Source organism: Maylandia zebra, linkage group LG14 (genome assembly GCF_041146795.1).
Source record: "Maylandia zebra isolate NMK-2024a linkage group LG14, Mzebra_GT3a, whole genome shotgun sequence".
NCBI classification, from domain to species: domain Eukaryota; kingdom Metazoa; phylum Chordata; class Actinopteri; order Cichliformes; family Cichlidae; genus Maylandia; species Maylandia zebra.
This window is the reverse complement of record NC_135180.1, coordinates 32,357,658-32,383,570: the sequence shown is the minus strand read 5'-3', so window position 1 is coordinate 32,383,570 and position 25,913 is coordinate 32,357,658. Positions and strand designations below refer to the sequence as shown.

General features: G+C 39.1%; 1 protein-coding gene across 1 annotated transcript; it reads left to right on the top strand.

The window, feature by feature from the left end:
* Positions 1 to 627: 627 nt before the first annotated feature.
* Positions 628 to 23,933, top strand: cog6 (component of oligomeric golgi complex 6). The gene is made up of 19 exons (XM_004560545.4): positions 628 to 836; positions 1,273 to 1,416; positions 4,536 to 4,607; positions 4,785 to 4,843; positions 11,069 to 11,180; positions 11,578 to 11,660; positions 11,888 to 11,958; positions 12,840 to 12,933; positions 15,511 to 15,639; positions 16,616 to 16,707; positions 16,972 to 17,036; positions 17,117 to 17,208; positions 17,598 to 17,715; positions 18,907 to 19,038; positions 19,191 to 19,358; positions 19,858 to 19,965; positions 21,584 to 21,637; positions 21,726 to 21,805; positions 23,414 to 23,933. Exons 1-19 carry the CDS (start codon positions 702 to 704, stop codon positions 23,559 to 23,561), a joined length of 1,956 nt encoding a protein of 651 aa, XP_004560602.1. The 5' UTR covers positions 628 to 701; the 3' UTR covers positions 23,562 to 23,933.
* The last annotated feature ends 1,980 nt before the right edge of the window (positions 23,934 to 25,913 follow it).

The following is a 25,913-nucleotide window of genomic DNA, read 5'->3' as shown; positions in this document are numbered from 1 at the left end:
TAAACTCCTTGGAGTTTTTACCCACTATCTTAATTGCATAAAACCAAGGAAGTGCCTAGTGCAGTTGAGCAAAAGTGGGTTATTCAACATTTTCAGATTAGTAACAATGTCTTGTGTTTGCTTTTTTCATTTATTCATTTCTGATTCGAGTTCATGCTTGAATTTTAAAGAGTGCAATATTGCCAGAAGCATTTAAATGCAGCTTTGCTCCCTGTGAATTGTGTGAAGGCAGCTAGATGGAGGAAGTTATTCAGCCTGTCGTTAACAGGCTATAATTCTTTACATTATTGTGTCATCCTTCATATGTGTTAACGTTAATGTGACACAGATATGACTGACGACACAAGAAACTGGAAATAATGAAGCCTCTTGGGCCTACTCTATTCTTTGTAAAAGTAAATATGACCATTTCATTCAGCGCTTGTCCCGCACTTGCAGTAATTTCGAGGACATAGCAGTCAATTAACAAAAACAAGTTTATTTAAATAGTTTAGCTAAAGCCTCTATAGTAGTTTAAAGGCACGGGAGAGTAAAATGGGTATATAAACTTTCAAAGCCTCTATTTTAATTCCGCATTATTGCCAATATTGAGCTCACACGATGGAACGTTGTATCGTTTCTAGTCAGGAATCCAGACGGACGTTTATTTCAAACGGACCACAACATCTTTCCCAAAGTTGACGTGGAAGTGTTTGTGTACAATGGCTGATACTAAAGTAGAAATTTCAGCTGACAGCTCGACTGCAGCACAAAATGCAAATGCGGCTTCACAGCCGAACAATCCTCTGTCGAGGAAGCTTAATAAGATATTAGAAACCAGACTTGACAACGACAAGGTAAGTCGGAAGACGTTAGCTTCTTGCTTTTTGGCTAACTAGCTGAATGTAGCAACGAAATAAGTCGTGTTTAAATCGGCCGTTCATTATTATTAGAATGATTTTTCGAAGTTAATCTTTCCAGGTGGCAGTTGATCATCTCTGACTCTATCAAAGCTCGGTAATAACATTGGTCAGATCTTTAGCTGTCCAAGACTTAGCTTTTTGCTGCATCCATTCACTCTTGTTATCCCACCACAAAGTGCTTGTTATTTAGCTCAAATAAAAGGAAACATACACTTCAAGTGTGAAAATGCAGGCCACAAAACTATTTCCACATTTTATGTTCATTTTGAGATATGTGGATTTGCCAGCTAAAGCAGCTGATAGCTTGGGACATTACAGTTGTCACAACACTGCAGCTGACAGTAATGGTTTTGTTGCTTTGTACTTCCAGGAGATGCTTGAGGCTCTGAAGGCGCTGTCGGTGTTCTTCACTGAAAACAGTTTACGCACCAGGAGAAATCTTCGCGGGGATATAGAGAGGCGAAGTCTGGCGATCAACGAGGAGTTTGCGCGAATATTTAAAGGAGTAAAAGAGGTGATATGGAGATTATTATAATTGATGAGCTCTCAAGGCTGTGGGATCATAGCCAGAAAAATGTATAAAATATATATGCAGTAACTGAGGTGGGTTGGGAATTTCCACAATGAGCAAATAAATCTGTTAATTTTTAACTTTATTTTATAAAAACAGTAAATATTAGGACTTTTTATTTCTAAAGAAAACAGTATTTCAGGGAGTGAAATTAGAGAGAGTGATTTATTAAGACTTCTACTACTTCCAAACAATTTATCTGGGCATTCATAGTCTTTTAATACTAGATATTTTGTTCTGACGAAGAATGAGTCATTACTTTTATGTAGTTCTGTGTGCCAATGTCATTTCAAAACTAATTCATTAATGCTTTTAAAGTTGCTTCTGTGGAGAAAAATGCCATCATTCAATCATAGACATCTCTTCCCTTCATTCTAAGCCCTTACTAGCAGGCAATTACAGGTATGTTCATACTTCAAATGCACCAAAAGTAATTTATAGTTAGTTTTTGTTCTCGTACTAAGGAAGCACTGATCCAGTTTTTTCCATTTCTGATACAAGGCTATGGTAGCGCTGAGAAATTAAAAATGCACTGTGACTTAAAAAAATATAACAATGATGATAGTAGTAATAATAATAATAATAATAATAATAATAATAATAATAACCTTGGTTAGACTGAGAGGCTGAGTGCATTAATAAGGTCTTAGAAGCAGGGATAAGCAGGGATCTGTCCATGTAGAGCTTTATATCTTAATAACAGAATTTTAAAGTGGATTCTAAATATCTCTGGAAGCCAGTAAAGGGATCCAAGAATAGGTGTAATATGTGACCACCTCCTACATTTTGTTAGCAGCCTTGCTCCTTGTGTTGTGCCCCAGTTGGAGACGAGTTAATGAGGACCAAGAGATGCACGTGAAAAGTGCATTAGAATAATCAAGGCAGAAGAAAATTAAAGTTAAAGATGATTGAATGACAGTGAAGGATTGATTTTCACAATATTGTGTTACCAGCATCAGGATGAAGGAAGTTTGAAATGTAAAAACACTGCAAGAGCACAGACAACAAATAAAAGCTCACAAAACATGCAACAGAACACACAGACACAATGAGGATGATTTAGAGGAGACAATAACGTGAGAGAACAGCTGCAGAAAACAGCTAACAGCAAATATACATCTACAGTATTATATGACTTATTATTTATTGCCTTTCCTGTTTTTCTCTCTCACAACACTGACAGATCCCCTGCTTATTTTAGGCGTGTCTCAGTAGAGTCTGTTGCATCTTTCAGTTTCTGTCACTTCAGTAGCTTTATGATGTTGTCTTTACTTCATGTTATTATCTCCCTTAAATAACTTCTGTTGCAGTTAAGGGAGCTTTGGTTTTATTCAATTTTTTATTATTTATACGATTTTTTTTTTTTTTACTTTTGTTTTTCTTCAGTTGTATATTTTGTGTGCTTTTTCAGCATTTATTCAATTAACGGATGTTTTTACCAGTGGGTTTGACCTCTCAGGCCACAAATACAATACGCTGAGAAGGTACAGTACAATACTGATACCGTGGTATCAAAATCAAGTACTGATCCACTACAGTTGTTGTTTCAATAAACTGCATTACTTATTCTGAGGAGAGAAGAGAACTGGGAATCATTTCATCTTTTGTTTAAAGCAACAGCATATCCTACTGTAGAATAAATGTAAATGTTAAATGTAGAATGTAAATACTTTCAAGAATATAACTTTACAGAGTTGGTATTTGCTGGTAAATGATGAACTGGTAGAAGGAAAAAATGCATTCATGTTATTTTGTAAATTTAGTTGCACAAGTCTCATTTAGGGTAAGTTTAAAGTCATCACTGCATGTGGCCAAATGGCCATTCATGGTCATCCTGGTTTCTCCGTTCCCTGCTCTTAGTCACACTATGGGTGCATCACCTCACATACACACACAACATGCTGAGTGGAGCTAAGAAAATACAGATGCGGTAAACATAACAAGATTAGGAGTGAGCGTGCCTTGAGGGCAGCCATTCCCCAACTTCAGACCACTGTGGCCCACTTTGATATGTGAAAACTGTCCATGCAGTCAAACTTGTAGTCACATCTCTGAATATCACACAAATTTAATTTAATTATTTGCATGACTTTTGGAGCCAATCCTGAAGAATTTTATTTTATAGTCCCATACAATGATTGGACCAAAAGGACTATAATCTGATTTACCCTTTATCCTATAGAAGTAAGTCAGGTAACATTTGAAAAGGCTCAGCTTTCAAAATTGTGTGTTTCAATCTGTTTAAAGTTATCAAATTGCGTAAGGAAAAAAAATAATTTCAGTTGACTAATTTTTTTATTTTTTTTAATGAGTTGATTGTAACTGATGGGCGCAACTACCATACCTTCACACCCCATCAATAGGCCCTAGCACATACTTGGGGAATTTCTGTATTAGGGAAAGCATGCTGGATGTTGTCAGTTATGTAAACTCATTTGACCACAGTTAACGGTTAAAGCTTTTGCAAACATACAGAGAAAAGCTTTTAGCATCACAGATGTGAAAAGGCTCCAAACTTCTCACCTTTTGATGTGAGCTTCCTCCCTGCTATGTTGGCTCTCCCATTAGAAACTGGTGCACTGCAGCTGATTTGTGGTGCTGTAAACTAAGAACTGAATTAAATGCATTGGCCTTTTAAATCAGCTGTTGTCACAACACCAGATCAAGCATTTTGAGTAAGGATCAGGCTGCTATCCAATCCAAATATCACATTAGTACATTCCTTAATCGAAAGCTGATATCCAAGATCTGTCCTACAGATACTTTATCTCTTTTTATGCAACTCACTAGATCTTGTGCGAAAAGACTAGTTATTGGGCGAGTCACTGATCTAGAGTTCAGAGCCCAGATGACTTGCAGAAATCTAGTGCTCCATCTAATAAAATAAAAATATGCTTACAATTTGGATATTTCTTTATCCAAAACACAAAAATGTGTGGTCTGGACTCTGGACCAGCTTTAGAAATATTCTCACGGCACACTGTAGTACTACTTGTGTTTGGTTTTTGAATGTGATCAGAGGTGCATCAGTGCTGGTGTAACTGATTTCACATGATCTGTAGGAGCTTGAAAGTGTTCATGAGGATGTCCAGGCGATGAGCACATGTTGTGAAGAAATGACCAATAGATTAAAGGTACGTTAATCAGCTCCATATGTTTCAAAATTCTCCCGTATGTTTAAAAAACATGACCTAGTTTATTCTTATTGGCTTGATGGCGTGTATCAAAAATATGACTAAAGTGATTATAGAGTTTATTTTGGGAATATAGTTATTGTAAACTGTCTTTTAAACATAATCCCTCTTCTACAGGCTGCAAAAGAGCAAACACAGGACCTCATAGTGAAAACCAACAAGCTGCAAGGAGAAAAGTGAGTAAATTTGGATGTGTGTGGAGATCAGCTTGTAACTTTATGTATATTTATGTTTTTAAAAAAGGATACAGGTGAAGAATCAATTGTGAATTGTCCTTAAGAATAAACAAAAGGAAACAGACAGTTCAGTTGGATGCCTATAATTTGTACTTAATGGCTGACTGACAATCTTAATATCTTTTATCACATTAATGGATGGAATAACTTGCGTATACTTAAGTGCACTGATGCACTTAAGTAAAGTTCTGCAGCAGGAAAAAGATTGGTTGACTTTGAAAGTTATTGAACTTTATTTTTATTTTTTACTTTATTGTTATTTGAAAGTTTATTGGACCCAGTTTGTTTGGAAAAATAGATCATGCAGTATAGGATAGCACTTTCTTGTGTTCCCATATTTGCCTCGTACTGTTAGCTGCCAAAGAGGACTTCTCCATTTAACTGGAACATGTTTTAAAAAATGCAAGTGTAGTAGTAATACTATTCTGATTGTTTACAATATAAGATGGTCAGCAAAAGAGGAGCAGACCATAAAAGGCCATAAAAATAAAGCTAATACAGAATCCTACAAATTCAGGCCAGTTATGCTTATTACTTATTTAACACTTACTTTAAATGACTAAAGTAAAAGTTAAAATATCTCTTAATTCAGCTGACTTTACACATAAATGCTTTATAAATCTTTAACACCTCTATACCACCTCTGCAAAAACCAATGTTCTCATTTATTCATTGACACACACCATTGGGGGCAATGAGAATCAAATCTGGACAACTACCATCTGTCTTCCAGCTGTCCTACTTACTCCAGTGTTACAGTTTCGATATCCACAAGTATGTGGGGCTCAGCTTAGTCTTGAGTTGCTTGGTGATTTATACTGCAGTGAATACTACTGCAAGTCATCAAGGTGGGCTCCAGTAGTGGCGTGTGAACAGGTGCAATCCCAGTTTTAGATACAAAGGAAGTACAAGGTTATCACTGAAAGTTGTCTGACCATCACTCATTTAGGTGATAGTGTTACACGTGAACATGAACTGTACTTCTGCATCAGATCTACATTGTAACTTGCACCATAGCCGGAACCCTATTTTAACCCTACGCTGTAACCTTCTGCGACATGCATCTTTCCGAGAAAGATGTCGGGTCGAAAACATAGCAAAGCGACTTGTATGGTGCGGAAGTTTGCGGTGTAGTTATGAAAGGAGTTTCTGGTTACTGTGTAAGTTGGGATAAATATTTCCCACAGAAGTCAAAATCAAGCTTAAATTGTGTGCTTTAGTAAGTCAGCTTTTTAAAGTTCTGGCTGCACTTAAAAACCTTACTGCACAAGACAGTAAGGTGATTTGATGTTACTGATACCTATGATATGTTACTGCATTTTTAACTGTACTTTGAATATAACTGTAAAATAATTAACAGTTAAGATTCAGAAGAACAAGACAATATTAATAATCCTTACAGTCTTCTCTACATGTAAATGTAAGTCTCAAAATCAAGGGTTTGTGGGGGTTTTCCTGTGCACTCTCAGATCTAATTGAAGCCAGACTCTTACTGGAGAGCAGCCGTCAGTACATTCCTGCGTGGGTGTGTGTACATTAAGATTTGCTGACAGCACATATTAACGTCTATCAGATATTCAGATCCAGTACAGCTCATGATACCGAGTCAAACTGTAGACACGCAGTGTATATTGGGTACTCTCTTACAGCTCTTGGAATACTGATGGATATTTTTTGGTTGAAAGCCTTCCAATAATTTTTTATCTAGGTTTCATTAATCTGAATTTGGCCACAAGAGTGCTGGCAGCAATGCAAAAATAAAATGTCCCCCCCTCCCAACATCCTGTTGGCTGATGGCTGACAATTCGGGTGGGGTTCATTAACATTTGTGCCAGATGTGACCTCCGCGCTCAGTGACCTTGCCAGTTGACATGGAGGCAGGGGTAGAGATAATGTAGATTCCTGGCAAAAGACATTGCTGACAGCTGTGATGTACTGCGGCAATTCCATGCTCCACTGGCACAGCTTCAGGACCTCCTAGACAAAAAGGTGACATGGGAGCAGTGGCAGCAAGATTGAAGAGGAAGGAGATGAGTTCCGAGACTGAGAGCAATGAAAGACACCGGTGGGGATAAAGCCAACAGTGAGCGTGTGCAGGCAATTTTTTTTTTAAAAACAATGTGTCGCTTTGTGCAGTGGGTCCTGTTGAAGGTGAACAGTCAGAGGTTTTACAAGAATGCCCTTCTGAGTGGCCTCTTGCCTTGTCTTCTTCTTTGCGTAGCAGTCCCGTGGGACCTGCTGTCTGTCTGTGTGACATTTTCATTTGCAGAACCGCAATGCCCCCACAACGAGATTGGACAGTTTGTGAACGCTGGGCTATGACCTTGTCTTTAGCAATTTTGTCCCAGAAGAGTTGCCAAGGGAAGTGTGCAGTCAGGCTGTCTTTCTTCACCCACCCACCACTCAGCTCACTGCACCACCCCACTCCAGTCTTCTTGGTCCGATCTATTTCAGGTCACACAACCCTCTGCAGTCCTGAGACACTTCTTCTTTTTTTTTTATGTTTTGTCCTGTTGACACTTATTATAGCAGTGCTGCATTTGCCGCACAATCCCCCATGTTTTGCTTACAGGGCAGCTCTACTGAGAGAGTGTAATCATTTTCAAAGGCCTGCAGATGCTCCAAAATTGTATTTACTTGGCCGAGGAGGCCTATCCTCTACTGTTTGCCGTCTTATCTGCCGGTGGCACTGTGTCATTTGTCAACACTAATGAAATGGAAGGCAACAGCAGATCACTTACAGTGTGCAGAAGCAAAGGTGGGAGCATAGAGCTCCTTTGTTTCGAGCTGGTTCTGTTCAAAGATGCTGTCAGCAAGAGCACATTAGGTTGATATGTTGTGTGCTGTTCCGTAATGAAATGTAATGTTACCCACCTGTACTGCTTTGTGTGATCATTGGGTTAGTGTGACATGTCATGGTGTTGAACAAGTTTAGACGTCTCACAAACAGATGTTTCCGTGTAACCGCATGAGCCAGAGCTGAAGGGCATGAACTGTTGGAGCTGTTTACTGAGATGCTCGTAGTTGGCTGCCTACATGGCTAAGATTTACCTGCATTTCCGTTGTGGCAGAAACTCATTTGCCACATTAATTCCGTGAGCATGTGATGAATGATCAAATATGGATCCCTGAGAATAAATGTTCTCAGTACGACGTCGGGGCAGGTCATTAATAAATACAAGAGTGCTGAAACCCCTTAGAGAACAATCAGGGACATCAATAACAACCCGTGTAAAATGACACTTGAGCGTTATTAAGACTCAGCTTGCTGCTAATGAGGACATGGCTGTGAGTATGCCTTTATGCTTTCTGATGTAACTGCATGCTCTCTCTGATCGCTGGCACATGGCTAACAGCTTTGGGAGTGCCAAATTTCTCTGCAATTCTTTGAAATGGCCCCTGATAGATGCTAATGCATAATCGACCTACATGCTTCTGAACTCGTGTGAGACTATTGGACATTTGCTTATTAAGGAGAGGTGTTGCACTAGTTCTTTTCTTTTTTTTATGCATATGCTTATCAGTCATTTTTCAATTTAAGCAATATTGCAATTCTTTTTAAACAAGTCACCTTACATAAGAGCAAATGGAATTGGTAAACGGTGCTCTGCAATCAGGCTGTCAGTTTTTATAAACTTGGTGCCAAGCTCATAGCGCTTGGCACTGTGAGGTAATTAAGAAGGTACTGACAAGGCTGTTTATGAGCTTGAGCAGTGTTATATTGCTTAAACAATTTTCATGCTTGAAGAGACTAAATCAATTGGCCTTATTGGGAAATCTGAGCACACACAGAGACACCAGCAAAGACACAGGCTGTGACTTGTTTTGATCTCGTCACATGACCCAGCTCTAATTCAATTTTGCACGTGTTGGATATTGTTAAGATCAAAGGTAAAATATTGACTTAATTTTCCTTTGAACCACTAACCCATAGTCTCTTGTCATACTTACAGTGTGCTGTTTCCGATTCACTCAAGTACTGTGCCTCTCTCTGGTATTCAGTAATTGCAGTCTTGCGAAGAATGTGTCATGTTCTGACAGCACTGTAGAAAATGATCCTCCTGCTCCACTGTTCCTTTGCTCTTGTTTGGTGTGTAAGAGAGCTCCCACAATCCCCCTCTTTTCACCTTGTACAGCCTCTTTGTTGTGATTTACATCCTGGAGGAACGGGTCTGTCACTCCTGGCTCGGATGTGAGGGGGCATTTCTTATCTTCTAAAGGTGAATCTGATGATGCGGGAGCAAAGTTTTTTTTTGTGCTGCTGCTAACATGTCTGTCAAGTTTGGCGTTTCCACACGGCGAAGACGAATTAAGGATGCGAAACAACGGGGTACGAGTTAGGATGAACCGCATTATGTCGTATTTTATTTAGAATGGGAAGTTGAGTAAATAATAAGTAGTGGTTCACCCATAATAACTGAAAATAAACACGTAAGCTTCATTGTTCCCTTTCAGAAATTGCTAATGATTTTTCTTTTTGTTGTTGTTGTACATCCGTGCGTTTGTCTTTTTATTCCCTCTCTCCCATTGTGAAGATAATAACTCAAGTACCTTAAATGATAGAAATTCCATGTTTATACCACAGTATCTGACTGTAGAACAGATGATCCAATTAGATTTTTGTCAAAGCCTGCTGCATAAATTTGCATATTAGTGATAAAATCGTTTTTCTTCAGACAGCCATTGCTCCTCACCCTAAACGAGTTTACAGATTTTGAATTAACAGTGAGTGTGTTTGTGTGAGGACCAGCATGTTCACATGGAAATGGTTTCTCTCTGTTTAGTTAATGACCTTGTTAGCATAGCTTGTTATTTTGGTGCGATATCAGTGTTTGAGTGTCTCTTGTTTTAATTTGTTATCTCGCAGTAATGTGATGTTTTTTTTCACTTACTCCTGCCAATTTTCATTCCATTTCTCTCCCTTTGCCTTTGGAGTTCAGTGCATTCTCTTCTCGCAGGTACTTCTTATGCAAAACATATAAGTTTGTTCTTTTACTTTACCTAAATATTGTACTGTTAGGTGTTTCTAACAGGCTAAAGAGCTGCTTTGGACAATCCACTAGTGAAAACCTGAAACACAAAAGGCCAGTTTATGTAGGGGGTGCTCTGCTTTATCGCTGAAAAAGTAAAAAAAAAAAACTAAACTTTTTACAGTCACCACTTACAATTTTGATGTCGACAGGTAGCTGTAATGAAGCCAGCTTTTAAAGTATGCAATCCAAGCGTGCCGTTGGATCTGTTGTGTGCTGCAGCAAAATCTCAATAAAGATTTTGCTTGAGGTCCTACAGTGTGTTTGAGCCTTGGCAAGTTCTACAGAGAAATACTGAATTACTAGTTTCTGTAACAGTTTTACAACCCTTTACTTTCAGCCGGCTGAGCACTAGTAATGGCCATGTGAGACACAACTGTCAGATAATGTTGGGTTCTTCTGTTCTACCCAAATAACCCAGTTATTTACTGATCTTTCTGCACTTTTGCCAAAGAGAGAGACTATAGAGGAGTTGGCTCACACGGGGATGAAGGGAGGACACGTTGCTGTTCCGCTATCCCGTGACAGAGTTCCCCATTTGATCAGGGTGGTTTCCATGGTCACTACTGTGTTAAGACACTTATTGTCACACTGATAGCCATCGCTCTGCAGTCATTGGTGACAAAACCTGGTCGGTATCTGGCTCTGTGCTTTCTTTGTGTCTCTTCTCTTACTCTGATATTCAAGCTGCTTCACATGATGCCTGTGTCCCACCCTGCTTTTACTCTGTTTTCTCTGTTTGTGTGTGTGTGTGTGTGTGAAGAGTGTGATTGCCATCTGCTGCAGGATTTTGATCATTGCACCCTGTTGACAGCTTGCCCCCTTCTTTGTTAAATGAAGGCATATAAGGTAGTTTTTCACACCTTTTTATTTGTGCAGTAAGGAAACACAAGGGGCCGTAACAAAATGCTGTGATAACACTCTTTGATGAAAGACTGAAGAAAACAAATTTTTTTTTCTATGACAAAAATCCACAAGGGTTTTATAGAAAGACATAAAACATCATGATGATAAGCAAATACCCTGCTGAACAGAAACTAAAATAGAAGTGCATCATAAGGATAAGAAAAGGTTTTATTACAGTGCAGCTGTGACAAGTCAAGGAAATGAACAACATTTATCTCTTTCCATTCAGTCAGCGTCTGGAGGTGAGGGCTCAGGTTGCTCAGGCATTCCTCACCAAGTTCCAGCTATCTAATGAGGAGATGGCCACACTGCGAGGGTCTCGAGATGGACCCATTACTGAGGTAAATCTCTACTGTCATGAACAATGAATTAGAAGAAGTGACAAATCTTATGTTTTGCAGGGGAAGGATTAGGAGACTATATTTTATCTTTAATTTTTTTGACTTGTCTTCGGTGATCATCTTTCTACTCGAGGCTATACTACCTGCATACTCCATGAAATCTATAGTAAGATGTGAACAGTACTACAATTTCTTAGCAAGTAAATGTTCAATGCTATATTTTCCATCCCTTTATACATTATATCAAGAACTGAATGCAAATACAAAAAGAAAACTGCTTTATTGATCAAATGCACTTTATTTTTTTTACTGAGTACCCAGAATATCAGATTGTTTTTGCAGTTCTGCTAGCATTATTGCTCAGATTACATAATTTGTGTGTTGTTTATTTTGCCAGGATTTCTTCAAAGCTCTCAACCGAGTGAAGCACATCCATGAAGATGTGAAAATCCTCCTGCGAACTAACCAGCAAACTGCAGGGTAAGATCCACATTTCACTGTGTAACTGCCTTTGCCTCCACTTTCACTGAAATAAAAGAATGTCACTTACAGTAATTTAATCTTTGTTATATTCATCTCTATTAAATTTAATAATTTAAGTGGAAGAATTACCAGTAAAGTGTATTCACATCACTGTTATGCTTCTGACATTATGCAGCAAGTCTCGAGTGTTTAATGTGTGGTCTTGGCTTGCATGCTTCTTCTAGGTTAGAGATCATGGAGCAGATGGCAGTGTTACAGGAGACCTCATATGAGCAGCTCTACCGCTGGGCTCAAAGTGAGTGCAGAGTAGAAATACATAAAAGGCATGTGCATGTTCTGAAAAGACAAAGAAAAGTATGATTTTTTTATTGCTTTTGATCATGATGTGTTCTTTTTGGTTTCGCATTTAAACAGAAAACTTTGCTCTTTCAAGTGTGAGTAACTGCGTGTATTGGATACATTTAAGGATACATGTGACTCATATCCTGTCTGTCTTTGCAAAAGAATGCCAGACTACAATATTTTCCGCAGCTTAGCCATGTGTTTTGTCACTGATGTCAAATGGATTGGAAATAAACTGTTTAGGTCACAGTAACTTCATTTGTGTCTTCATGAAATTACAAAATGTAGAGCGTCGGCTAAATTATGAGCTGCTCTACGCACGCTTGTTTTGCTGTGGTTTAGACCTGCCAAAAGCCTGAAATACAGAGATTTGTCAAGTAATAGTTTAACTGTGAAGTGACACTAGGTTAGAACGTTGTTTGGTCGTTTTTGAATTATGTATTTTGGGGAAACCTCTTTTTTGTCAGTTGTTTAAGACTGAGAAACAAATTTTACTTGCAGATACAATTGCAGATTTATCTGTGTTTCCAGCTTGAGTTGAGATTGACAACAGTGGATTGTGTGTTTTGCCACAATCTGGAAGCTTGGCTGTGTGCTTGTACTGTGTGAAACACAAGCAGAGTCACCAAATTCAGGGGAAAGAAGAAGAAGAAGGAAAATAGAACATTTGTTTTCTTCTTCTTCTTTGATTTGCTGTCCCCAGCAGGGTCGCCATGATCCACAACATTTAGCAACAAGGAGTAGAGCATAACTCTCAAGACTTCTGTTGTTAAAATCATCAGATTATGCTCCAGTGGAAGTATTTCTTGTTTTATTTTGTTTCTTTCACCATAGATGAATGCAGGGGACTGACCCAGGAGACGTGTGATATCAGCCCCGTCTTAACTCAAGCCATGGAAGCCTTACAGGACCGACCTGTTCTTTACAAGTAACATATAATCACACACATTAACAGAAGCATGTCTCTGTGTTTGTCTTTCTCTTTGTGTCAGCATGTCTTAAAGTCCTGAACCACAGGATCATATTGTGGCTAAAACATTATTTTGGATTTCATAGTAATAATAGTAAGATAGGCCACAAAATACATCTACAAACTTTCACTACAAATCCATGTTAACTTCAAAATTATGTAGGGTTTTTTTTCACAGTGACTATATTGCACTGTGTTATTGTCTTCTTCTGGCAGTCAGTGGTGAATAGTGAGAACTAAGGGCATTGTTGTCACTGTGGTCTTGGAAAGAGAAGCAAAAAGCGTCTAGGTTATAAAATGACGGCCTGGCACAACCGAATGTTGCCCTCGTGCAGCCTGTAGGACAGGAGAGGGGAGGTCTGCTAAAAGGGAAAAAACAATCCCTCTTATTATAAAAATAGTCTCAAAATAAATAGTCATAAATATATGTCTGCAAATTTCTGAAAAATCCTCTATAAGTAGTATAAATTCAAAGGTTGTATTTTGAATTTCCAAATCTACATCACTCATAGTTTTTATAAGGAGTATTAAAAAAAAAAAAGGAAATCACTTTCCTTTGCACTCAGTTTTCCTCTCCAAAGTTCATTGTGTGTGTTTTTTAAAGTCAACACAAACAGTATAATGTACTGTGTAAGCAGTCTTTCTTTCTTTCATTGCTGATTGTTATCTGCATCATTCCCCCTGCAGTCTACAGAAATCAGTGTAACATCTTTACCATTTTCTTTCTTATAAGCCAAAGAGAAATAGTCATTAGTCTTGTTTTTTTTGTTGTTGTTTTGTTTTGTACAATTACAAATGCTTCCAATTCAGTTCAATTTTATTTATATAAAGCCAAATCATACTAAGAGTTGCTACAAGGCACTTGTAAGGTAAAGACCCTATGATAATACAGAGAAAACCCCCTATAAGCAAGCCCTTGGCCACAGCGGGAAGGAAAAACTTCTATTTAACAGCAGAAGCAGGGAGGGAATCTGAAAAGTAGAGAGGGACTTTTGATTGTAATGGGGGATTTATTCTTCTGTGTCAAATCTATGCTGTTAGTAAGTGTTAACCACAAAACTCTTTCTAACGAAGACATATCCTACACCTTAACCCGATGTGCCCTGCCTGGAAATGCAACTACACGTTCCACTGAGGTAGCCCACAACTATTGCGAATGACCTATTAAGTACTGTCTGTGTATTTCTTGGAACTTTTTTGCTCCAGTTATTGAATTTATCAGTGAGAGAATAACAATCATTCAATATAAGGAGTTATAGTCAAAGCCTCAACATAAGTAGAGGCTAAGACAGAGATTTCAGCATATTTGTGGAGGGAGATTGCTGAATGCCAGACTGTGCAAAGAAATATCAAAGCTACAAACTCAAGGGGCAAATATGTTTGCCTCTGCGGAAAAAAACCACAACACAGAGCGGAGATCCAGGAGGGAAAAAAGTCCCGACCTTCTCTTTGTTTGTATTGTGGCTGACACCAGATTCAAAACACTGGGACGTGACCACGAAGTAATTAACACATAAAACTCCACGCAAAAGCACAAATGCTTTTAACAGTGTTGCCACTTATGTAGGTTATGTTGTAGGCTCTACAAAGATTGACCGCATTAGTCTAAATCCACAGTAAGTCTGTAAATACAACTTGGACACGCATAAATATTGATGCTTTGACTGAAGCAACAGAATGAATGCAGAGGTAATGCTCTGTGTGCTCAAAATTAGCCAAATGCATTCAAATGTATAAAGGTGTGCTACGGGTCAAACATTTTCTAATTGATAAAATTTTCATCGCGTATCAGGCTAATTCATTTTGGTCACTGTCTCGCACAGTTGTGTTATTGAAGCAAATCCACTCAAACCAAAGCTAGGACTTGACACGTTAATTCCAAATTAAACGTGTTAAATTGAAAAGGCTAAGGAACAAAAAAAAATTAATTGCCCAGTGTTTTGGACCATGTGAGTCAATAACATTGAAACATGTTACTCACAGAAAGAGGAAAAGCTTAAGGGCTGAATCAACATGTGTTTTAAACCAGTGAATATCAGTATCTGCAAATAATTTATACCTTCTAGTACAGGAGAAGGTCATTCGTCCTGACAGAGAACAAATATTTGCTCATAGATTTTCCGAGGCATACCGTGAGATTAACAAGACAAGTGAAAGTTTCACACGTTTTTTTTCTTTTTTGCTTTGTTTGTTTTTGTGGCAGACCTCTCCCGTCTGTCCCGCTTTCTCGGAAATGCACCTGTCTCTGCACCCACAAAGTTTCCAAGGTCAAGCTCTGGCTGTGGATGTTGAGGCTTAGAGAGAAGATATGAGAATTTTTGGAATCTTAAGTCAGCGCTATCTTCTGTTTAGTCTGTCACAGAGCCTGACACTGCATGGTCTTCAGAATAACCTTAAACTCTTTCGTTCTGGAAAAGCTCCCTTCATTGTTGACCTTACCGGCTGACCACACTGCAGCCTGCACAACAGTACAGCTGCTTGTTTCACATTACATTTGGTTGTTAATTATTGCTTTGTTTCCTTTTGTTTTGTAAGGTACACTCTGGATGAGTTTGGCACTGCACGCAGGTGTGCCGTTGTTCGAGGTTTTATCGACGCCCTCACCCGTGGTGGGCCAGGAGGAACTCCCCGGCCTATAGAGATGCATTCACATGACCCTTTGAGGTACAACTCCCCTCACACTGTAATTTTACTTTAGGTTCTCAAACTGCATTTAAGAGCTGAATACTGCTTTTTCCTATCTTAAAAAAGAGCTTATTTTCTTATAAGTATGATCATTTTTAAGTTATCAGGTCTGTGGTAGGTCTTTTATAGTTTAGGGAGTCTTCCCTTTAAGTCAGGAATATCTAAGTCTGCACATCTCAAAAGACACATGGCTGTTTGTCTTTAATTCTTTGATGTTGTTGCATAAATAATAGATCAATTTTTAAAAAATCAGAAGAAAAATTGCAGAATCTTGAACAACTATTACTTATGAAAATTCAGTTTTTGATGATATGATAAGGATAGCTTCTCTAATAAATTGTTCAGTAGAACTTTAATAAACAGACACATACAAGCCTCACACTGTATATCAAGAAATGCTCTACAGTTCTTCAGAAGCACAATCATGCCTTTAAAATATTTAGGCTATAAATATTCTAGAGCATAAATCAATCACAGTTTGTTCCTTACTTCTTCGAATTTGGACTCTTAAAACCCAATTCAGGAAGATATTAAATGTCTATTGAATAACAGGATCTGAGTGTACCCGTGTTTCCTGTTGTACCACACACTCCATCTTCCCCCTTCCTCCTCTGCCCAGGAGCCAAATGGGAGATTTTCTCAGAACACCAGCCATGTTTGGAACACAAAATCACCTCCACTTTATAGGAAGCACCAACAGTTCTGAGAACATCAAGTTCTTTCTCACCTCCTTATGTCCTCGATCACACATTCGCAGTCACACAAACATACACTATAATAATTTAAGCTTAGCTTTCCTGTTTTTTACCATTATGTAACACTAAAATTCACGCTGTGTGTTTTTTGGCTGAGGGGAGTGAAACGCGATGGCCCACTGTTGTAGCTGTGACCACAGTATGGAAAGATTAGCCTTGGCTCGGTCCATTGTTGACATGCTGTTTTGTCACCCTTTCAGGTATGTTGGGGATATGCTGGCCTGGCTGCACCAAGCCACTGCCTCAGAGAAAGAGCATCTGGAAGCTCTGCTGAAACAAGTCACTCTGCAAGGTAATGACAAATTATACAATGCACAGTTAAATTCCCATCATCCAGTTCAGGTTTCTGTCCTAAGGCTAATATGGTTGTATGATGCCATTTAAATATAATTCAATATAAATAAGTCATATAAATCGTCTATTCACTAACTATGTTGTAGTTAAGGAATGATGTATTTTTTCTCAGTTGTATATTTATGAATCCAGTGATTACATATACAGTGATCTCAAATGCTAATGTATTTTTTTATGTCTTTGGGCCTTTTGCTTGCATTAGGCGTGGAGGATAACATGCAGGAAGTGGTTGGACACATTACAGAAGGAGTCTGCAGGCCGCTAAAAGTGAGAAATCACATCAAACTACTGGACGGCTGTTTGTGCATCACTATTTGACTGATTTACTCACTGTTAATGTTCCTCAGGTTCGGATAGAACAAGTCATAGTAGCAGAGCCAGGCGCTGTCCTTCTTTACAAGCTGTCCAACTTGCTCAAGTTCTACCACCACACCATCAGGTATTTAAAGTTTTGGTCCAAATAACTCAGCAGCAACCGCAGAGCTAAAATGAAAGGTTGATTAATCAGCAACAAAAACCTGAAAAACATCAATTTCAATAATGAAATAATCAATGAACTCATTGTATAGAACAAAGAATTCTGTGGCTTTTTCGACTGGTTTTTGCAAACTGTGGAGTTAGTCTCTTTTCTATTTTATTTTCTATTAGTCATTACAGTAACTTTCAGGTTTCACGCCTTTGGTTGGACAAAAGATGCTACTTTAAGCTTTTAAAGTGTGAGATTTCAGGTTTTTTTCTGCTCAAGAATGGCAAACAAAAGGTAATTGATCATGCAAACATACACTGATTGTGGCTGTCTGTTTATCTCTCTATTTGGTCTTTGTCCAGCTCAATCATTGGAACCAGTGTGGCCTCCTTGCTCATCACTATTGAGGAAATGCACTCACTCAGCAAAAAGATGTTCTTCAACAGTCTAAGCCTTCATGCAAGCAGACTCATGGACAAGGTAGCATAATCCACAGTATTGTTTTTCTTCACACATTTGTGGGGAAGTGGCGGTTTAAAAAAAATCACTAGTGCAGACATAATAATAGAGAATACAACACTTGTAGTGTAATTTAGAAAAGGTGTCACCATATTGTCTGTCCAGCAGAGAGCACTCTGTCTTAGTTATGTACCATATGCTCTTGTGTTACACATTTACTATACAAGCAAAAGGTCCCTGGTTCAATCCCATGAGGACACAAAGAGCGTTCCTTTGAGGTAGCTTTTCTAGTAACAGATCTTCGTCAAAAGTTGTAAACTAGTTTGTAAAATACTGTGTTAGAGAGTTTCTAAATAGTCATATCATCACTTTTCTTTTTGTTATAGCTTCAGTTTACTATTTGTCTATGATTATAAGAAATGTCTGGTGAAATGTCAGTATTTATTTCTTTTTTTGTCCCCTAAAAAAGATCATCGGTCTCAAAAAGCCAGTATCGGTTAGCCTCTTTACGACATCTTAACTAAAGAAAGAGATAAAAGTTCACAATGTTCTTTCATAAAAATGCTTAAATGACAGTGTAGTGAAGTTTAGTATTGCACCATGTGGACACACTTTGTATATTTCAGCTCTACATCTAAACCCTCAAACACAACAAGGCTATTTCTGAACCACTTATGCTTGTAAACAATTTCGGCCTGCTGGCCGCATCATCAAAATGGCGCTAGCTGCCAAGAAACACCAGACTTGTCACCATTTAGTCAAATTGCCATCCAAATATACCTCAGCACGAGCAGTAGCTCTTCCACATTACATGCTGGCTGTGTCCCGATCGATAGCAGTTACAAGAATTATTGCTGTAGCTTGCTGTTAATCAAATTGAAGGCCCTCAGGGTTTTGGTGTCAATTCCACCTAATGCCAGGAACACAGCTTTCTCATAATTTGCTCTATTAGTTGGACAAAGGTGGCCATGCTCAGTTCTACATTGTGTGTCCAGAGGCCAATAAAATCAAAACCCTCTTCATTAAAAAAAACAGCTCAACCGACTGAGGATCAGTGTGATAGCAGGTTGTAGCATTGTGTGCAGTGTAGTTGGTTGACAACTTGCCTGTGTGGAGGATATATCCTGCACACAACTAACCATTGCGATTGCCATTTTGGTTGTTTTTCTACTTCGCTTACATCTTGTCTTATGGCGCCGTCTGCCTGAGCAGGTGGAGCTACCACCTGCAGACCTGGGACCAACAGCCTCCCTCACTCAGACCCTCACCCTTCTCAGGGAGGTGTTGGCCTCCCACGACTCCTCAGTAGTTCCTCTGGATGCTCGTCAGGCTGACTTTGCTCAGGTAAATACATGTTTTTGGATTTAAAAAAATGTATTCCCTAAACTAACCTCCCTTTATTGTTGTCTATTGTAATATTTGTTTCCATCTATTAATTTAGAAAAGGTGCTATTTAACTCAGTGATTAAGGCTTTGTCTTACTTTTTCTCTCCCAGGTTCTTTCTTGCATATTGGACCCCCTCCTACAGTTGTGTACTGTGTCAGCCAGTAACCTTGGCACAGCTGACATGGCTACATATATGGTCAACTCACTGTATGTCATGAAGACCACATTGGCCCTCTTTGAATTTACAGACAAGAGGCTTGAGATGCTCGAGTTCCAGGTCTGTTCCAGTTGTAAACATACATAAATAATTAGTGAATTAGACATTCTTTTTCTCATTTTACGTAGCTGTATTTGATGAATAAGTAAACACCGTGACTCTAATAACAATGATTAAGAACCATATGCCGGTATGGAACAAGACTTATTGAATCACAAGTCTCTGTTATTCCACATTACTGCATCTGTATTGTTCATTATTAATAGCTGATAATTATTCCCATCCTTTTCATTACAATCCGCAGAGGCCAAATCTTTCACTAAAGAGATCTAATTTGCTGTCTCATAAAAGGGTGTGCATCGTGCATTGTTGTTCACGCTCCAATAGTCCATCTACCCCTTTTATTTTTAGCACTTTTTTGTGTAATTGAACACCACAAGAGCTCCAGTAGAAGCTTCATTATCAACAGCACAGTGATTCTCTATTAATCACAAGTACCATTTATTCACAATGCACGCTTGGACTTGATTTTGAAGCCACTCTCTCCCACATTTTTCAGATCGAGGCTCACCTGGACACTCTGATCAACGAGCAGGCATCCTACGTGCTGACCAGAGCCGGACTAAGTTATATCTACAACTGTGTCCAGCAGCACAGTGCTGAACAGGTCTCACACAGAGCACTTAAACACATGTTCACATGTGCTCACTTATGAGTTTATAGAACTGGATTTTTTTTCTGTCATTTCTCTTGTTAGACACGCTAATGGTCCTCCTTTTTTTTTCTCTTTTTTTTTTAACAGTATACAGACTCCCGCAGTATTGTTTGCACTACCGCTTTGAGACACATTTACAGGCTTTACTATTGCTATGGTTACATGACCAGTTTCTTTGTTAGGGCATAATAGCATGTCCATCAGATTTTTCAGATGAAGGCAACAGAGAAGGGCAGATCTTATCAGCTTGTATTTAAAAATGGGTTCTCCAGTAGTGTCCTGTGCAGATAGGAGCTGATGAGCCTTCCACCCTCTTTATGACACATTTTGCCACTGGACTGACTAAGACCCATAGTTGTGGTTTAGCATGCAAGCTTTGACTCTGGGTCATGTCAGGACATACCACACCCTGCTGCTGCAGTTCAACACAGAGGTCAATCATAAACTGTGATCTTCTGCAGACTATTTCTCTGCCCGGGTGGCCTGTCTTGTTTTTTTTTTTTTTGTTTTATTTTTTGTGGTTGTCTTTTTAAAAAGATTAAATCACGCCTTTTGCACTTGATTCCAGCCCAACTGTTTAACTCCTTAATACTTTGTGTTGTGCTGTATTTTGGGTTTTTTTTATGATGCATTAAATTTCAGAAACAACAAAACAAAACTATGATTTTAAATGAGGCTTTTCACAGAGCTTGTTGCTAGCAGATGACTTTGTAGGTTCATAGTATGTCTGTTAATGTATCCATATCCCTATAAAACGACTCTTTTGCTTTGAACCTTGCACTGCTTTCTATTTGCTGGTTTTAATGTTGGCAATTTAGGCGCTTAAGCTTGACTTAATGTTACCATTCTGGATAATCAGTGGCAGCTAATTGCCTCAAAGGTATCTGCTGTTGTGTGCACACAGTCAGGCATTTATTTACTCAGTGTAGTTAACGTCAGGATTTAGGAAGGGCATTTCTCTTTTTCACAAATCGAGGCGTGCATTTCTGATTTCAGTAATTTTGCAAAGATGAACTACACTGACGAGTATTTTCCTAATTCTGTGTCTTATAGGTCAATTAGAGGTTGGGTACTGATTTAAAATAGTGTCTTTGTAAATTTCAGATTGTAAATCATCTAAACCACATATAATTAAATCAGGAATAGCTCCAACTAACCCGGTTAGGCCTTTTAAAAGGACAAGAAAGGAAGTGTCATGCACTGATGCATATTTACATTTATAGATGCTGAGATAAAGATGACATTTTATCATGATATAGCACTTAGATCATATCGTCTAGCCCTAATGTAAATCATCTTTCCAGCCAGCTCTCTAGGGGTCAGCTCAGCCATGCACAATTACGATTACCTTTTTGTAAGCATTTTAAGTTTTGGCCAGAAGAGCAGGTTATAGCTGCTGCTCAAGACAGCATAGACGGTACACAAAGAAACCTTTTTGGCACTGCATGCAGACATGAATAAATGGAGACCCTCCACTGCCTTACCTTTGTTCAGTTCTTTACATTGTTGCTGCTCGAGCGCTGTAACCTGAAGGTGGATTCTGAACTGACAGTTGCTTTTCTTTTCTTAGGGTGCTCTGTCCCTCCTCCCCGGCATGGACAGCTCTTCTGTGAAGGCGGCAATGGTGAGTTGTGCTAAATGTGTTAATAAAGCTAAGGCCCATGCAGATACCTGATTCATGATGCCTGCTGTTACCCTTCGCATGCAAACAGGTCCAGTTTGATCGGTACTTGTCGTCCCCTGACACGCTTGTGATGCCGCAGCTCAACTTCCTGCTAAGTGCAGCCATCAAGTGAGTTTCTGTCCCTAATGTTGATAGGTGTTTCTCTGTTCACACAGAGAACAGCATACATGCAATATTCAGGCCTCAAATTAAATGTTTACCCAAATCACCTGGTGTAATAACAGAGTGGAGAGCGTTGTTCTGACTGAATAAAAATAGAACCGGTGCATCGACCTAATTATGTTCAACATTCATCACTTACTCAGATGTAATATGATCATTACTGCATTCTAAACAAAACACTCGAATAAATTTACAGAGAGTTTGGATACTAAATTGCTGAAGCCACCAACACATCAAGAGCACGGTGGGCAGGACTGGCTGTATTTGTCTTACTGATCAGAAAAAGCACATGCTTTTAGCTCAATGCAGCTGCTACATTGGAGGGCTCTTTCTATGAGTTACGTTTACTGGAAAGTGCAGCAGGCTTGAGGAGCACTCTGTACCTCAGGTTAATGTTCTCTATTAATGGACATGGAGGACTGATGGGCAGGACGCCATTAATTAGCTTCTGGTCCATTTCTCACCCTCGCTCGTTCCCTGAAATCATCCCTCCTCTTTGTCTTTCTCCCGCTCTCCCCGCTATCGCTCACGTCCGCTCCTCTGCTCACCTAAACACATATAAACAGCCGCCTGCACTCTGAAAAATGCTCCTGGAGCCCACAAATAATGGGAATGTGATTTTAGACTCCTTTCGCTTCACTTTTTGTTTTTCTTTCTTAGTGCACTTGGTTTGGAGTGTGTGGTGTTACACTCAGCACTGTGCCACCTCGTTCTCTGCGGGCCAATTAAAAATATGGATTCTCAAGAGCGTGAGTGGGATACAACCAAGGTGCTCCCACTGTGTCCCCGAGTCCTCTCACCAGGCTCTTCAGCCCAGTTGTTCTATCCTCTCTTTCTATTGCACTGCAAATAAAATGGTCACCTAATGTTTCTTGGACAACACTGAAGCAAATCCTGTCTTTAGAGAAAGAAGTCGCAACTAAAATAAAATGTAGTAATGTTCCTTTTATGTTATTGTCCAATTATAATTAGTTCCTCAAAATATATGAAGATAATGTCTTTCACAGTATCGTAAACACCAACATACTAACAAATAGAACAAAATGGCTTTATTATAATACAAGCACAGTTGTCAGAAATTGTTGCCAATTGTTGTTTTGTTTTGTTTGTTTTTTAAGTTGGCTACATTTTAGAGCTTTAGAACTTTAGATGAATAGTGGCGCCAGATCTTAATTGCATAATTATGACGTCTGTAAAATTGGGACAGAAATCGGAGAAAGAGATTAAAAGTCCCTCATGTGAGCGGTATTTTCTTTGCCAAGTCAGTATGTGTTGTTGTGGCAGTCACCTGATTCTTGTGCCTTAATGCTGTAACGTGCGTCCATAGATGGCAGTGTGCACCACACACTGTTGTTCTTTGTTTTGGTACAGTAGTGGCAGCACACATTGGTCACATGAAAAGACACATCTCATTCAAGGCTGACTTTATTCAGCTCTTGATCAGTGATTAATTGCAACATGCCTTCACTTGCCCGATTAAGAAAAGCTTAAAAAGCCAATTTGATACTGCAACATTGACGGTTTGGTTTTCACGAGTTGTATTTGTTTGTGCAGGGAGCAGATTTTCCGCCAGTCGACAGAATTGGTTTGCCGAGCCTACGGGGAGGTTTACACAGCTCTGACCAGCCCAGCTAATGCCTACAACGACCCAGAAAACCTGGTGCCCAGATCCCCTCAGCAGGTTCAGACCTTGCTGTCATGAGAGACACTTTTGTGCCACTTTGTTGATCTCAAATACACCGGGCGAAGCACAGGCCCAGCAAAGGTCAACCCGCAGGGTATTTAAAGAGCCGTGTAAGTTGTATAGTGTAATAACATCAAAGTATATAAAAGTAGGAGTAAAGGTGGGGTACTTTCTGGGAAATGTGGGGTGTGGTCACTGACCTCAGAGAGAGACAGGACCTGTATATAGAGAGCATTATATGTATATGCTGTATGATGTTTTCACTTTCACTGGGGCTTTCTATCTGTTTTCACCCTGTGTGCTCTTTGGGTTCTATAAGTGTATCTATAAAGTATCTGTACTGAAAATATTGAACATTATATTAAACAAAATAAAAAATAATTTAACAGACTTGTCCAATTTGTTTCTTCACTATACTGACAGGGAAAAACTAAACAGCATTGCAAGGGGGAACCTCAGAAACTCCAACAAAGGCCATGTTTATTTCAATCGCAGGTGTGTGAAGTTGTGGGTTTAACACAGAATTTATTTTTTATAGGTGCAGTTGGCTTCCATGCAGTCCTTAATATGAGTTCAGTGAGACTGAATGTAGTTGCTGACCCAACATTTGATCTTGTCATCTTCTTCACACACCCAGAGCAATAATTTGTCTATACATTTACATATAAAACTGGACTGACTTTCAGCCCAAGGTGCAGTATAACTTCACCTCATTTGTAGGCATACACCTCTAAATTAAAGTTACACTATATGGGCAAACGTATTAGGTCACACATCATTGAATTTAATAATGCTTTGGGATTGTTTTTTCTGGAGTTGTCTTGGGTCTTTTAGCTCCAAGGAAATCTTACTGAGACATTTTGGACAATTCTATGCTTTCAATTTTGTGAACAGTTTGGGGAAGGCCCTTTTGTGTTCCAGCACGACTGTGCCCCAGCGGATAAAGGTTCATAAAAGCATGGTTGGATGAGTTTGGTGTTTAAGAACAGACTGGCCCACACAGAACACTAACCTCAAACTCAATGAGCACCTTTGGGATGAACCGGAATGGAGATTTGATGAAAATTCCCATAGACACACTCCATGCAAGCTGCAGTAGCTTTAAAGGTGAACCAACTCCATAAAAATGCGAGTGGGTTTAGAATGAGATGTCATAAAATGTTGTGTAGGTGGCCAATACCTTTCTCAGTATAATGTAGAAATAAAAGGCTTACTGGGTTTTGGTTTGACACAGAGAATATTTAACTTTTTGAACAAAGGATTTCTCTGTTGATAAAACCCAAGGATTAAGGAATACGGTTGGCCAGACTTATGCAAGTGAAAAGAGTTGTCCTTAAGTTAACTTCAGTCTTAGTTATTTATAAACGCATGCACAGCACAGTTGATCTTTGTAGTATTTTTAGTCTCTTGCCACAGTAAACTTCACGGCTGGCGACATCATATAATATCACATCGCCAAAACGTTGACTCCGCCCAGCAAAAATAATCTCCACAATCGATTGTGCCTGTGGTCTGAGAGGGAGCATTTCATTTCTGCTATCTGACATCAGGGTTCATGGCAACAAGCCTGATCTTGGCAGCACTGCCAGCACTGAGTCCCAGGATTTCCCCAGTCACCGGATGTTACTCAGATATCATTGGCCAGGACATTGAGTACTGGGAATAAATGGAATACCACAAAGTTCAGCATCTGGACAGCGTTTTTAAGTCCTTTTAAATAGCCCAGTTCTCTGTTCCAGTTCAACAGAAAGCTGGGTTCTTGAGTGTTTTTACACAGCAGTCTTTGGCAGAAAGTGCGCTGATGTTTGAGATGCAGGGTTATTGAATAACAAATCGCTGTTTGTGTGTGGCAATACACTGAGTGCTTGCCTTCGCTTACTTACCTGCAGATAAGTTGTATGTGAATATATGTGGGCCTGCACAGTTCAGCATGTGAGAGCTTTGCCCTTCCAAAGGCTGTATTAATGAGAAAGCAGATGTGAGAGCTACAGGGTTCCTACACAGGATAGAAAAGGATGACATTTCGTTTTAGTGATTTCTAGGTCTGGGTAAGCATGGGAAATAAAAGTACTATTGAGAAATATTTGTTTTCAGACCCATTCTCCTGTTCTGTTTTGTAAAATGTAAAATTCAGAATTCCCAAAAATGAAGAGACCATGTAAGCAGGACAATTCATGGCGAGATGTTGTCTGTGAGAAAGCTTGGTGGTGGAGAAAGCAAGGCAAGAGTGGCATAGTTGGTAAAATAGCTCTGGCCCATGTACAGCTGGAGTTGGAAAGATGGCCGTGCTCACTGCAGTTTTTACAGAAAGTGAATTCACAAGGCTCAACAGACACTATTAAATCAACCAGATTTTTAAAACTTTTTTTT

What these genes read in the sequence shown, in the direction of transcription:
- cog6 (XM_004560545.4), top strand. Translation starts at nt 702, where the DNA reads ATGGCTGATACTAAAGTAGAAATTTCAGCTGACAGCTCGACTGCAGCA. An exon ending in CCAGACTTGACAACGACAAG is followed by an intron (nt 837 to 1,272) that starts GTAAGTCGGAAG and finishes TTGTACTTCCAG; the next exon opens with GAGATGCTTGAGGCTCTGAA. An exon ending in GAGTCTGCAGGCCGCTAAAA is followed by an intron (nt 17,037 to 17,116) that starts GTGAGAAATCAC and finishes AATGTTCCTCAG; the next exon opens with GTTCGGATAGAACAAGTCAT.